A 14790-nucleotide genomic window follows, 5' to 3' on the forward strand; every position below is an offset into this window, starting at 1 on the left:
CTCAGGTAACAGGACTACACGATCCAGTACTCTGCAAAATGGGACCTTCTCAAACTGCATTTGCTGCTCGAATGTATGGCCACAGTAGTGGAAACCTGGAATTTTCTGCGAAGAATTGCAGCAGATACAGTAGCCACATAGTGGATGAGGTTTAAACAAAACTCCACCCAGACAGTCCGAATTGGATTCCACATACAGATTGACATGGGCGGTGGATATTAAATCGGCAGCAGGTCAATTGGTGTTACTGTGAATTTCACCCTTTACAATATCGGGGGCAATTTCTGCACTAAAATCCACACGATTTGGTGTGGATTTTGACCAGATATCAAGTGGATATTCTGTTGTGGACCTCCTACGTGTTGCCATACAGGACTTAGAGGGGTTCTCCGGGCTCTTAATATTGATGACCTATTCGCAGGATAGATCAACATCAGATCGACGGGGGTCCGACATCCAGCACCCCCGCCGATCAGCTGGATGCCATGCAGCCTCTCTTCCCGTTGGCTGCAGCTTTGCCATAGACTGCAGCAGTGGGCAGGAAGAGAAGACTGAACGTGCCAACTGCATGCGCCATCTCGTTGTACAGCTGATCGGCAGGTGTCAGATCTGATATTGAGGACCTATCCCGAGGAAGGGTTGTCAATATTAAAAGCCCGGAGAACCCCTTTAAACTACTTTCAAGGTAGGTCATATACAGAAGAATCAAGGCACCTGATCTTTATCAGAGGGTGGAATACCATATACAACCAAAGAATCGCCTACCTGTCACTGTGCATTTGCTGGCATCGCCTGTTGGCACGGCACGGATGCGATAAGGTGAATATGGAATCTCATCCCCTCCGTATTTGATGAGAATAGTGTAGCGCCCAGTCATGTCAGGCACATAGGACACCGTGTAAGTCCCATCTTGATTGTCACGGATAGTGGCCTTCTTGGGTTTTCCTTCAGGATCCTGGAAATAAATTAATACATTTAGCATTGAGCTAATGGGGTCTTTATACTAACTTTAATTTCCAGTAGTTGAGCTTCTGGCAATCTCCAGAGGATTCGGATGCTAGAATAGTCAGAGTGCGTCTTGGGTTCTGTTCACATCTGCATCATGGCTTCATCATAAACCAGACACCTGCACAATGGACACTAGCAGCGACCAACAGACCCCTAGTGACTTAAAATGGTATCCATTGGGTTCTGCCACAGTGCAATTAGAATGGATGCTCCCGATGCAGATGTGAACACAGCCTTACAGTCCCTTCCATTGGGCATTTCTGAAGGCACAGTAAGGATAGTGGTGCTTGACACCAAGATGAAATCCATCGTGACCCTATTACAATAGGTGGTTTTCGGTGCATAAAAACTCAAAGCCCATTACAGGGCGTGTTCACAATTTGTGATATGCGGTGCCCCTTCGCTACAAGTCACGACACTTACCGTTATCTGAACTGCAAGGAGACCCTCTCCAGCATCCTTGGCATCAATAGTAAATTCCACAGGCAGACTGGCAGGGACACCGGTTGTATTCAATCCTGGGCCACTAGCTTTTACCTTACTGGCATCATGAGTGGGCAGAACTTTTACTTTGAATGGACTACAGAGAAATAGAGGACAAATATACTTTAATATTCTTCACACCAGATTAAAGGCTTTGTATACTGATGAGCCATCTGACTCCCAGCACCGCCACCAATTAGCAGTTTGAAGGGGTGGTGGAAGCACTGCCTCCTCTTACTTTGCCTGTGATTTCACCTCCATCGGTCAAATGGCCTTTGTGAAGTTCAGGCCCATTCAAGTGACTACGACAGAGTTACAATGTCAAGCGCTGCCACTACACAATGTATGGTGCTCTGCTTGGTATATTGTAAAGAGGCCACAACGCTCAACCATGCGCTGTAGCCTCTTCAAGGAGCCGACTGGTAGGATGGCAGAACTTGGACCTCTATCAGATATTAACATATCTCACTTGTCATGGAGATAGAATCCTAACTAACCTGCGTGGCACTTCTTCATCTCCATACAGAACTGCAATGTTGTATGGTCCTTCACGGGTGGGCACATAGTTAACGGTCTGAACTCCATCTCCATTGTCAACAATTTCCACAGGTTCAACAATTCCTACAAAACAAAATGAGCTGAAATACCCACCAGGAACACAAAGAAAAGAACTGCATTTACATCTCTGCAGCAACTTACCTTTTGGACCTTGGACTTTAACTTGCAATGGAGCAACCCCTGCTTTACTTGTGTCTACACTGAAGGACTGTGGGACATTTGCCCTTACAAGACCTGGGCTCAGTCCAGGACCAGAACATTTCACCTTGCTGCTATCGATGACATCAGTAACGGGAACCTTGAATGGACTGCCTGCAAAATCGTAAGGCATCAGTGATGCAGGTGCAAATATAGTAATATCAGAGAAACAAAGAACATCAAATAAGGAAAGCCAAAATCCCAACAAGTCTCGTCTTCCACCTTGACCCCACTCATCTCAGTGCAAACAGAAACTTCACATTTTCAATACATGACCCCTTGAAACATTTGAAGCGAGAGAAACACCTGCAAGATTTCGTCAAGACTATTTTACAAGGCGATGAGCAAGTTTCCATCAGTTTTAGTTAGGTTAAGGGGGTGACCATACGGCAAGCTCATAAAGCGGTTACGCTATGGCTGTACAAGCTGCAGCAGACTAATTACGACTGCACTGTTTAGTCGGTCTGTATTGTTAGAGAGGTTATCCGGAAATTTCAGATTGATAACCTATCCTCAGGATAAGTCATCACCATGCATCCCCCACCAATAAGCTGTTTGAAGAGGCCACGACCTCTTATACAATGGCATCACTGGCCTATCAGTCACAAGGCCGACAGTAGACGCAGTTCAGCCCCATTCAAGTGAATGGGGCTGCGCTTGGTGAGCTGTAAGGAGTGTGGTGATCACGGTAGCTGCGGAGAGCGCAGCGACTTCCTTAAACAGCCGATTAGCAGGAATGGATATGAAAATCCCGATAACCTGTTTAAATGGACACAGGGCACACTCCATACAATACAGACCACGGCCGTGCTAAACCATGACATGAACACACCGTGTGGTTGTACCCTATAGCAATCAAAACTCAAGTCTCACCTGGAACCTGGTGTCCACCATATGTGACATTAAGGCTGTAAGTGCCAGGCTCATATGGGATATATTCCACTGAGCAGCTGCCATCTTTATTGTCTGTGCAGGACATCTTTGCTTCAGATGGACCTTCAACAGCCAAGCCCAGACCCCCTGTACCAGCACCCCTAGAAGAGAAAGAAAATAAGCCTCCAGCAGTTATACACCAATTTAAAAAAAAAAACAAAAAAAAAAAAAAAACTTGGAGGGGTATTTCAGCACAAAAAAGCCTTTCCCAAAAAATTACTAGAAAACCTGGTCCTCAAATAACCATATACGAATATATGATGGAGAAATCACCTTGTTTCAACAGTAAATTTGTTGGGCTTGTTTGTTGTTCCACTTTGGATACCAGGACCATGGACTCGGACTCTAGATGGGTCACAACCTTCTGTCACGGGAACCCGGAATGGACTCTTGGGTACAGGACTTCCATTGTAAGACACATCTACAGAGTGAACACCTAAGTGGATAGAAAACACCAATAAGTAAAACCATATCCTACCAAGCTACCAACAGCATGGTCCTATGAGGAGTAACTGCATAAAACACCTCACCTTCTTCATAAGGAGTATACTCCACTTTGTATGTACCATCCCCATTATCCTGTACGTAGGCTTCAGTGAAATTGCCAGAAGGATTTGATACCCTGGTCTTGACATGTGGACCTCCATTTTTGGTCAGAGCCCGGGCATCCACACTGAATTCTGTAGTTGCTTCTCTGAAAACACCTGCAAGGAAGGAAAATAAATAAATAAAATTTTTTAAAACCAAATGTCATGTCAACACCCAAACCAAAAAAGAAAAAAATAACTTGTTCCCGCACCTTTTCCTTCAACTCCAGGTCCAAACACCTTAACACCAGATGTATCAACTGCTGGAGTCACTTGCAGTTTGCTGGGGAAGTTGGGCACCATTTGACCACCATATTTGATAGTAATGGTATAGATTCCAGGGTAAAGTGGAATATAGGTAATAGTATATGTTCCATCTCCATTGTCTTGGATATGGACCTCAGCCTGCATGCCAGTGTCCGAAATTATTTCAATAGTCAACTCTGCATTGCCAGCATTGGAGCAGTCCACATTAAATTTGCCAGCTTCGCCAACCTGGGCATGTTCTAAACCAGGGCCTGAACAAGTCACCTTGGTCGGGTCAAAGGAAGGCTCAATCTTCGCCTTGAATGGAGATCCAGGTATATGGGTATCAGCAAAAAGAATATTGATGTTGTAGTCGCCGTGTTCAGTAGGCAAATAGGATACAGAGCAAGTTCCATCGCCGTTGTCTAGGCATTCAATCTTCGCTTCACATGGACCTTCAACAGTCAATCCAAGTCCTCCTTGGCCAGCACCTTTAGTGTCTATGGTGAATGGGGTTGGAGAACCTACACTTCCTCCCTTCAGCCCAGGCCCATAAGCCTTAACCTAAAGCACACAAAATACAAAGTTAGTGACAACCAAGACATGGAGGACAATTCACATTTCCAAGTTCTCAAAAACAGTTCCATTCATCCGAATAGCGTTATGGGAGCAAGCACAGATTTCAGCAAGCCTCAGTTAAAATGGGACCATGGAAGACAGTTCTCCAAAAATTCTGTTGAACTCCAATACAGTATAAAAAAATAAAATCTTATCAATTAGATTTATACTTAAGGCTAGGTCTACACGACAACATTTGTCGAGCGACACTTAGGGCACAACTACACTGCAAATGATGTCACGCGACAATATTTATAATGATTGTCTATGGTGTCGCACTGCGACATGAGACAGTCGCAGAGAAATCCATTTCAAATTGATTTTATGCGACTGTCGTGTCGCAGCATGTCGCAGTGCAACACCATAGACTATTGGCGATGTATCTCAGACATTGGTGGCATACGTCGTCAGATCACAATGGGTTCTGCAACCATCTCCAGAAAGTGCCCCTGAAAGTGAAGGACAGCTCTGCACACTCTACATTCACTTCCATGGGAGTTTAAAAAATAAAATAGCTGGCAGTTTTAGGGAGCTCCATAGAGTTCTGCGACTGCCAGAAATAATTCCCATAGAAGAGAATGGATAGCATTGAGAGACTCTCCCCTTCACTTTCGGGGGAAGGACCTGTTCTGGAGACAGGAGAGGGCCCTAGAGGTCAGACACACACACACACACAGATATGTCACCAGTGTTTTAAATGAGACAATCCCTTTAAGTACTCACCTTTGAAGGATTTGTTGGTGGAACTGCTTCAACAGGGAAAGGACTGCCGGGTACTGGTACTCCATCGTATGTAACCTCCACTTCGTAAGGTCCTTCTTCCCGAGGTATGAACTTCACAGTGCTATTATCCGGACTCAGACCTGGTTCTACTTTGCAAGGAACAGATTTGTTGGATGGGCCGGTGATTTTAGAAGCCACTTTGCCTTGTCCTCCGGCACCTTTAGACTTCACTGTAAACTCCTGGTCCTTTCCAACTTCCACCTCTGAAGAGCAAAAAAAGGTCAATCTCCAGCACAAAAAACACACAGATCAGTACATACAATGCATAGACAACCAGTTCTAGATCTCAACTGATCCATAAGATTTTTTTGAAGACAGGCATACTATACAATAAAATTATGATCCAATCTCTCCATAAAGGAGAGCTTACAAATGTAATAGTTTATAACAGACAGGTGCAGTAAGTTTTAGAGTTAATAGGTGCTTATGGCTCATAAAATAAAAAAACTTTGGATCTCCACGTTCAGTTCTGTGCATGATACATACTGTCTCCAAGTCCAGAAACTTTGATCTTGCTGAGGTCCAGAGTTTGGGCAATGTTAACAGGGAATGGGCTCTTGGGAATATGGTCTCCTCCATAGGTCACGTTTACACCAATATTACCCTGAAAAGGAACCAAAAAAACCCCCATGAACATCTGGCAACAGTGTAACAAAACCCTGTAACGTCAGTACACTACCTAAACGTTGGTTGTTACCTGCTGCACTGGTGTGTATTTGACAGTATGTGAGTTGTCAAGGTTGTCAATGACTTCAAAGTCCTTCACAGCATCTCCTTTGGCCGGGCCGGTAAAGTTCACATCTAGTTTCGCTTTGCCGGCTGCTTTGGTGTTCACTGTGAAATGGGTAGGCTTGCCGATTTCAACACCTAAGAAATAAAAATGCAAAATGTGGTTTGTTGAAGCCACTCTAGAAGAGTGTAATACAAGACGAATCTTCTACCACTATAGCTTACCACTCTTGTTCAGTCCTGGCCCCTCAGCCTTCACTTTACTAGCATCATGAGATGGGTCAACTTTAATGCGGATGGGGCTCATTGGTGTGGCCTGAAGGAAAAACAAAAAGACATGAAGATAGACACATGTAAAACACTGGTGGCTGTGGCATCCGCCGAAGGCAGATGTTTCACAAAACAAACACTTGCCAATGTCATTTGGGACACTTAAAGTGTACACAAGCTTTTACACCTTTATATATTTTTAGATTTTCTTGGTTTTGCAGCAAAAACAGGCCCCCAAAGTTCGTGCCCATCTGTAGCGCTTCTCACTGCAGTGCATACAGAATCCGTACACTGTATCCATACAGGTAGTGTACAAATCCTGTGTTCTGCAACCCATGCTGCAGTGAGTACAGGACTGGCGGGAGTACACAGTTCCTGCCTGTGCCCTCTATACTGACAGGTTTGCATAGGACATTGGTGCAGGGATGCCCTGCAGACCTGTCATCAAAAGGGGGCGAGAACAGGCAGGAACTCTGCACAGGACATAGCTGCCCCTGCCTGGCACAGATCATCAGTGGGGGGCATCCCTGCACTGATATGCTATGCAGACGAGTGCAGCAAGGACAGACAGATGTGGGCTCCTGCCAGTTCCGTGCTCCCTGCAGAGAATATTGCAAAACACCAAAACCGTACACCGCATTCATGGCTATGGTATACGGATTCTGTATGCTCTACATTGAGAAGTGCTACAAAAATGTCCAACTTCAGGAGCACGTTTTGCTACAAAACCAATAAAATTTATTATAAAAAAATAAAATAAAAGTAAAGCCTTTTCCAAGTTTAAAAAAGGGCAAAGGTTTACACACACTAAGCCATGTCCTCGGGACAGTGCCTGTAATTCCCCCAAAACATCCACTTTGAGGTTAATTTGCACAAATCCCACCCTTTTGCATTACCATTTTCTATACATATGATACAGGGCAACTTATTACTTGTAGTACACTTCTAGAAGAAGCAAATCTTAAAATGCATGTTAAAGTGTTATTCCGATATCAGCCATTCATCAGAAACTCTCTTATGCATTGGTCAGAGCGGTTAAAGTCACAAAAAACAGCCGACCAGGCTGAGCAATGCTGCACCCATAGTTGCCATTATACTGGAGTTTATGGAAAAAGACAATCGCTATGCCATCCACAAACATGAAAGGGGTTTTCTGAGATTTTACTAATGATGACCTTCTCTGGATAAGCCAATAGTATGGAGGTCCGGCACCTGGGACCCCTGCCGATCAGCTCTCCGAGAAGGCACCGACACTGCAGCCTTCCCTATGCCAGTGATGAAATTTTGGTCGGTCACGTGGCCTAGGCTAAACTCGGCCCCATAGAAGTGAACAGGGCTGAGCGCACAGCCTCTATACTACGTACGGACACTGTGCTCAGGAGTGCCACAGCCTTCTCAAACAGCTGATTGGAAGGGGTCCCGGGTGTCAGACCCCCACCGATCAGATACTGATGACCTACCCAATGGATAGGTCATCTATATAGAGATCTCTGAAAACCCTTTTTATGGGATGAAGATGGGAATATCCCTTTAAAAGATGCCAAGGACATAGCGCTAGGTTTCTTGACCCGTATAATCTCATGTATAGAAGATCAGTTCTCTTCGAGGGTGCGGGATCGGAAATAAGCCGAAACCCAATGCAGTCCCTTAGAAGATAAACTAAATTGACCTTTGTGCCAAATTCACACGGCATCTGAAGCCAGATTCAGATTCCCCAGAGCGACGTTAACTGGACGGATGACGAGCATAAGTACCTGGCCTGCAAAGAGAACCATGATGGTATAGCTTCCAGCTCCTGGTGGGGTGTACTTCACCGTGAACGTGTCGTTGTCATTACGGATGATGTCAAAGTCTATGTCGGCTTCAGCTGGAGCCACAACTCCAGGAGCACATTTGATTCCAATGCTCACATCCCCTAAGGAGAGATTTGTACAGGACAGTCAATCACTACTCTCATCTTGGCAGCATATTGTGGATGATGTAGTTGTCGACTGAAACCTACAAGCATACCGACTTGGACGCTTATTAATAAGACTTCCCTGAGTACACAGACATCACAGAGAGCATTACGGGCAAAGCCACTCAAAGCCCTCAAGGGTAATATGGACATGGCAGCAGCTTTTCTGATGAACACGCAACTGCCATATGGATCCATAATACGGCCGTGAGAATATAGCCTTATAGGTGGAAGAAATAATCTAACACAGGTGTACACAACCTTGCATCTCAGGGGCCACATGGGGCCCATGACTCCATTCTATGTGGCCCCCAACCATCTGGTCACAGACATGCTTGTTGTGTCTGGTCATTGCACAAGTATTTTCCATGTCAAAGAAAACTAGCATGTAGCGTCGGGAGCAGGGACAGGTACTATACAATGGTCCACTGCAGCCATTTCTGGGACCCCAATATGTCCTGCACTCCAGGACGGAGTGGATGATGTGCACAGGTGACCATCTTTATTGTACTTTATGGGAGTAAGGAAACCCTTGTCCATTTCAGCAACTCAAAGTACAACCAAGACTACTTTCACACTAGCATTTCTATTTTCCGGTATTGAGATCCACCATAGGGTCTCAATACTGGAAAAAAAACGCTTCCATTTAGTCCCCATTCCTAGTCAATGGGGACAAACCGTAACCGAACAGAATGCTCCAAAATGAATTCCGTTCCCATACCGGAGAGCAAACTGCGGTTTTCTTTCCGTCAGGGGATGAGGAGCAAGACGGATCCGTCATGACCCACAATGCAAGTCAATGGGGACAGATCTGTTTTCACTGACACAATAGAAAACTTATCCGACCCCCATTGACTTAAAACGAGTTCATGACGGATCCGCCCTGGCTAGGTTAAAGATAATACAACCGGATCCGTTCTTAATGGATGCAGATGGTTGTATTATCAGTAACGGAAGCGTTTTTGCTGAACCCTGCCCGATCCAGCAAAAACGCTAGTGTGAAAGTAGCCTTAGACACTCATTTGGAGCGGGATCCATATCTCCCAAAAGGTGGGAGCCCTGGAGCCACGACCTATCGGACATGCCCTTAATGTCCGATATAGTAATACAGCCCTTAGACAAGAAACGTTGTGCGACTAAATGTCACTCACCTTGTCCAGCCTCTGTACAATCCACAGTAAAATAGGTGGGCTCATGCGCTTTCAAGCCGGTTTTAGCAACACCAGGTCCATAAACCTTAACTTTGTTGGGGTGGCTGCCAGCACCAATAGTCATCTGACAACAGAAAATTCAGTTGTTTATTTTTAACTATCCAGTATGTTCCACCAGTTTATAATTTATACAGTTCATTACGAGTCAGGGTGAATTCACAAGTAGGTTATGCCAAAACTTTAAATCTGCAGCAGATTTGAGGCATCCTGCGGATTCGCCTCTAGGAGCAACGGGACAGTTACCATTAAATCTAGAGGCTCTGCTCTCTCTGCACTTTGACAGGGCCAGGCAGGGAAACTGGTAGCATGCCTGGCCCTTTCAAAGTGCAGAGAGACCAGAACCTCTAGGTGTAAGGGTAACGCCCCCGTTGCTCCTAAAGGCTCTTTTGCATATATTAAAACTTCATTTTTCTCAGCAATGCAGGCACATATGAACATGAGACCAACACAGACACACATGCAACAGGTCAGCTAGTTTGACAAGTACAAAACTGCTGACAGATGCCCTTTAAAACATGCAGATTTAATCGAGGATTCAGGTGTGTAATTTTCACGCCGTGTGCGCACATACCTTTAGCTCCTACACTTACCCTGAAAGGACTATTAGGAATGTTCACTCCACCCCAGGATATCACGGCTGTGTGTTTCAATGGTTTCTTTGGTGTATAGCTGCAGCTGTAGGTTCCATTGCCATTATCCTTTGTGGTAACGTCCACAGGGTTTCCTTCTGAATCCTAAAAAAATTAATACAAAAAAAAAAAAATAACCCCTGTTAGAAAGAGTTCCAGGAACTTGAATGCTTCCGATGGTAGGACAGCTACTTACCTGCACAGACACTTTAAGGGGCGCCTTTCCTCCTTGTTTGGCATCAACTGTGAACTCTGCTGGCTTATTGATGGCAAGTCCAGACTTCTCCAGACCAGGGCCATAGGCTTTCACCTTTAGGAAAAATTCATTACATTTAAAGTCTGAAGGCACCACCAAGAGCTTTACTGGAAGAGTTCCACTTCAATAAACAGGTTACAATCAAGGGGCCAAAATGGTCTTACTTTCTCCGGATAGAAATCTTTGGGGGCTGGTTTGATTTCTGCCATGAAGGGGCTCAGCTTGATGTCTTCATTGTTGCACAGGACATGTACGGCGTATTCTCCAGCTTCCAGAGGCCAGTATCGCACATCACAAGACCCATCGCCTTTATCATCACACTCAATCTTGGCTTGTGAGGGACCTTCCACAGAAAACCCTGCACAAAGGAAGTTTAGACATAAGACGGGCCGACACCAGCCAAGGGGTCCTACAGGTTTTCAAACCCCTTCACATCATAGATTTGGGGGATCTGCAAGTTGGTTACAGGGATGCCCATTAGTGGGAACTTCAAAATGAACCCACCTAGAGTGCCCACATCATCTCCAATAGCTTCAACTACAAAGTCAGCAGATTTTCCAACGACTCCTCCTTCAAGGCCAGGACCCCATGCTCGTACTTTCTGCTGCCCACATTCTGTGCCAACCTTGACCTCAAATGGACTAAGGATAAAGAAAACCATTTTATATACAAACATAATGCAAATTTGCTTTACTGGCCTAAATATTAAGGGTCTATACATCTGCGGATCCCAGAGCTCATGCACCAGGTGTTTATTACTGACCTTCGCGGGATGTTCTGTCCTCCCCATGTGATGGTCACCGTGTAGTTTCCAGGAGTTGCTGGATAGTATTCAAAATAATAGACGCCATCTCCCAAGTCCTTCTGTTTAACACGTTCCTCTGTTCCCTCTATGAAGAACAGATTCTATTCATAAAGCGTTCCCAGAATATACTGGCGCCAAATAACCAAGTGAAGGCTATAAACTATGGAGGCTTTGCTTGTGGAAAGAACTGTAAGGGATCATGCAGACAGCAGTTTCCCGGCCGTGCCCATATTGCCGTGCCCATATTGCATCCCACAAACAGCAGGTCTACAATATACGGGCCCGCAATCTGGAAGGTGCGGTGTAGAACGGAAGCACTACGGAGCACTTCTGTGGGGTTTTTCTGTGCCTCCGCACTGCAAAAATATTGAACGGGTCTAGATCAGTCTGTGCCAGCCGCACAGCTGGTGCGGTTCCCAATGCACGGAATGGCCGATCAACAGCCATCTGCATGAGCCTTAAAGCTTTCGTCGCTGTCCAGAATTCATGTAAATCGGCGGTGTGGTGCAATCATGATCGCCTGGTAACCTAAAGGACGTTCCCAAGTGTCTACAGGGCACAGAAGGGTCTCGGACACGTGCACCGCTTACAGCTTCAAGGGGACAATATGTCATCTGGTGCTATAAGGGGTGTATGGAGTGCCTACAGCACGGAGTCTCTGCACACTGCAAGGCCTATTCTGTATTTCAGCCGGACAGTTCAGTTTTTGAGAGACCCATTTCCCTGCTGGTTTTTCAGCCAAAGCCAGGAGTGGATCCAGCAAGAAGAAGACGTAGGAGTCCTGCCTTTAGATTTCCAATTCCATTCAAATCCACTCCTGGCTTTGGCCTAAAATCCTCCTCCAAGAACGGTGTGAACCTGCCCTCACTATTCATAGAAGATTTTAAACTATCTAGACAGGCACCAGGTTTGCTTACTTTGAGACAGAATTGTATCACCAATATGAGACACTTCTATGGAGTATGAAGCCATGATCACTGCATGTTTCAAAGGAAATCTGTCACCAGCGACTTCCCTATCAAACTGCTTGCATAGACATAGCTGTGTGTCACCCGATTTAAAAACTTTGTCCCCCGAGGTAGGATACTTTTCATAATTTGCAAATTAGGCCTTTGGTGCAACGAGGGAGTCCTTGTTGCTCTTGTTTTACACAAGCTCCACTCCCTCCCTGCCTGGCCCTCTCAAAGCAGGAAGGGTTGGCCACAGAAAGGAGTGGAGCTTGGGTGCAAAAAGAGCAAAGGCGATGCCCCCATTGCACCAAAGGCCTACTTTTTGGATTAAAAAAAAGTAGCACGACTCTGGGACAAAGTCTCGGATCCAACAAGAGAAAAAATGTGTCTATGCAAACAGCTGGCTAGGGAGATCACTGGTGACCGATTCCCTTTCCAAGCGCTCCTCCGTTCATGAATATGTAACTAGAATATACAAAATTGTGTTTTTAATATAAAAATGTGCCTCCTGGAACAGTTATTGTATTCACTCCTATGGCTTTAGATTTTTCTTTTTTTATGTACAGATTGAGGATCTGTAAAAAAAAAAAAAAAAAAAAAAAAAAAAAAAAGCTATATAAAAACAAAGGGGGTCATTTATTATCCAGAAATAAGCTTATATTAGGCGTATTGTAGGCGCTTTTAGACCCCCTATAAAGGGTCTAAAACGCAGGTCTTAATAAATGACCCCCCAAAGTGCTTCCCATAAGAACTTTTCCTTCAGACGCTCTGCGTTTCATGGAAGCCAGCAAAGGAATGGGAAGGGTTGTCCTCTGGGGAGCGATCAGGCCAGCCGACTACAGAAACTTGGAATTTGTGAAGGGTCAGCACTAAATGCTCCGGGCTGTTAAGACAAAGTAATTCCTGACAGGACGGGGAGGTAACGGCAGCTCAGACTGACCCGGCCGCAGTAGAGGCCTGTATCGCTAGGGGATCAACAGGCTTCATTGTACTTCAGCTACCAGCCAGGAGAGGGCACCTTGCCAGATGTAGACCTCTCATTTTCATACAGTCCCCGGAGAGACTGTTTTACACGTACAGATTAGGAACTTCAATACCAGAGGAAACAGCCGGCCCGACTCAACATCTTACTCACTTGGTCCCTTGACCACAACTTTGAGTTCTCCACTTCCGGCTCCTTTGGTGTAGACCTTGAAATCCGCCGTCTCCTTTACACGCACACCCTTTGGCTGCAAGCCACGGCCCACAGCGCGACAGGCAGTAGGATTTGAAGCTGGAACACCAGTACAGAAGACATTTTAGAGTCAAAGAAAACCTTACAACGACTACACATCTTGGGCTACTTTCACATCTGCGTTTTCCTTTCTGGCTTTGAGATCCGTCAGAAGATCTCAAAACGGGAGAGAAAAAAAAAGAAAAAAAAAAAAGTTAAGTTTTGTCCATAGGGACAAAACCGAACAAACCGAAATGGAGTGCACCAGAATGCATTCTGTTCCGGTTTGTTGCAAGCAGCTTTTTTGTATGCGGCATGGGAAACTGAAAGACGCCGGATGCGGCATCAAAAACCATGCAAGTCAACGGCGCCGGATCCATTTTTTCCCCCAGACATGAAAAACAGATCCGCCACTAAAACCATTGTAAGTCAATGGGTACCAGATCTGTTTTTCGTGTCTGAAAAAAACTGATCCAGCACTCCTTGACTTACAATGGTTTTAGTGCCAGATCTGGCATGTTCAGTTTCAATATAATACAAACAGACCTGTTCTGAGCGGATGCAGACGGTTGTATTATTTTAACGGATGCGTTTTTGTCGTGGCTTCGAGATACCATGCCGGATCGCAAAACTGGACAGCAAAGACGCATATGTGAAAGTAGCCTTAGAGAGCCATCGGACAGCTCCCAACATGCACACTCGGCTGAGCGTGCATGTGCTCTCAATTGGGAGAGAAGGGTAGGCTGCTATCCGACAACTTTGGTGACAGCTTATCTTCCGAGCTCATTCATACTGGAATTCAGCTGCTTATCTCAGTAGGTCGTCCGTGTAGGGTCGGAAGCCCCCCCCCCCCCTCCCCATGCACATTAGGTAATGGGCAGTCCTATGTAAATCTGGGCATTGCACTGACAATCCAGTGTCTAGTAAGCTTAACCAAAAGGATGATCTATAAAATACACACATCACAAAATCATGCGTCATTCTTACAAGATTGGTTTGCTGCAAAGTATTCTGGGATTCACGTCCTCACCTATCCCTTGGTTGAACTTTATGAACTTATATAATTTTTCAACCGTATTAACTAACTATTTGGTTCACAATTTGCACATATTTGGATATAACTAAATAAAAAAAAAGTGCAAAACAGATAACAACATTTTCTATAAAACACGTTATTTAGCACACGACCTCCAGCACACTGCATGCAGATATACCATAAATCCTTCACGTCCCCCAAACTAGCAGAGAAGACACTGCAGCAAGAGACAGGAGAGATCCAGCAGGCTGACCACCTCCCCAGATGAAGGCACGAGAAAAAGAAAGAAAGAAAAAACAAGAAATTTCTATAGCAGAAAA

General features: G+C 45.1%; 1 protein-coding gene across 6 annotated transcripts in view; it reads right to left on the bottom strand.

Annotated features, from left to right (window-relative positions):
• FLNA (filamin A) overlaps positions 1-14790 on the bottom strand; it is a 111475-nt gene that overhangs the window by 21588 nt on the left and 75097 nt on the right. For 4 of the 6 annotated variants that reach the window (XM_040405190.1, XM_040405187.1, XM_040405189.1 and 1 more), the window contains exons 10-29: positions 13357-13494; positions 11230-11356; positions 10971-11107; positions 10631-10824; positions 10407-10520; positions 10172-10315; positions 9522-9645; positions 8168-8328; positions 6369-6459; positions 6112-6281; positions 5901-6018; positions 5355-5617; positions 3980-4577; positions 3711-3884; positions 3454-3616; positions 3121-3281; positions 2191-2361; positions 1989-2112; positions 1432-1588; positions 766-955 (exon numbers count right to left, since the gene is read on the bottom strand). In XM_040405190.1, the coding sequence (XP_040261124.1) occupies positions 766-955; positions 1432-1588; positions 1989-2112; positions 2191-2361; positions 3121-3281; positions 3454-3616; positions 3711-3884; positions 3980-4577; positions 5355-5617; positions 5901-6018; positions 6112-6281; positions 6369-6459; positions 8168-8328; positions 9522-9645; positions 10172-10315; positions 10407-10520; positions 10631-10824; positions 10971-11107; positions 11230-11356; positions 13357-13494 (3519 nt within the window). Of the gene's footprint in view, positions 1-765; positions 956-1431; positions 1589-1988; positions 2362-3120; positions 3282-3453; positions 3617-3710; positions 3885-3979; positions 4578-5354; positions 5618-5900; positions 6019-6111; positions 6282-6368; positions 6460-8167; positions 8329-9521; positions 9646-10171; positions 10316-10406; positions 10521-10630; positions 10825-10970; positions 11108-11229; positions 11357-13356; positions 13495-14790 lie in introns of all 6 variants that reach the window. The other 2 variants (XM_040405188.1, XM_040405185.1) reach the window with 1 other exon arrangement.

Source organism: Bufo bufo, chromosome 8 (genome assembly GCF_905171765.1).
Source record: "Bufo bufo chromosome 8, aBufBuf1.1, whole genome shotgun sequence".
Taxonomy (NCBI): Eukaryota; Metazoa; Chordata; class Amphibia; order Anura; family Bufonidae; genus Bufo; species Bufo bufo.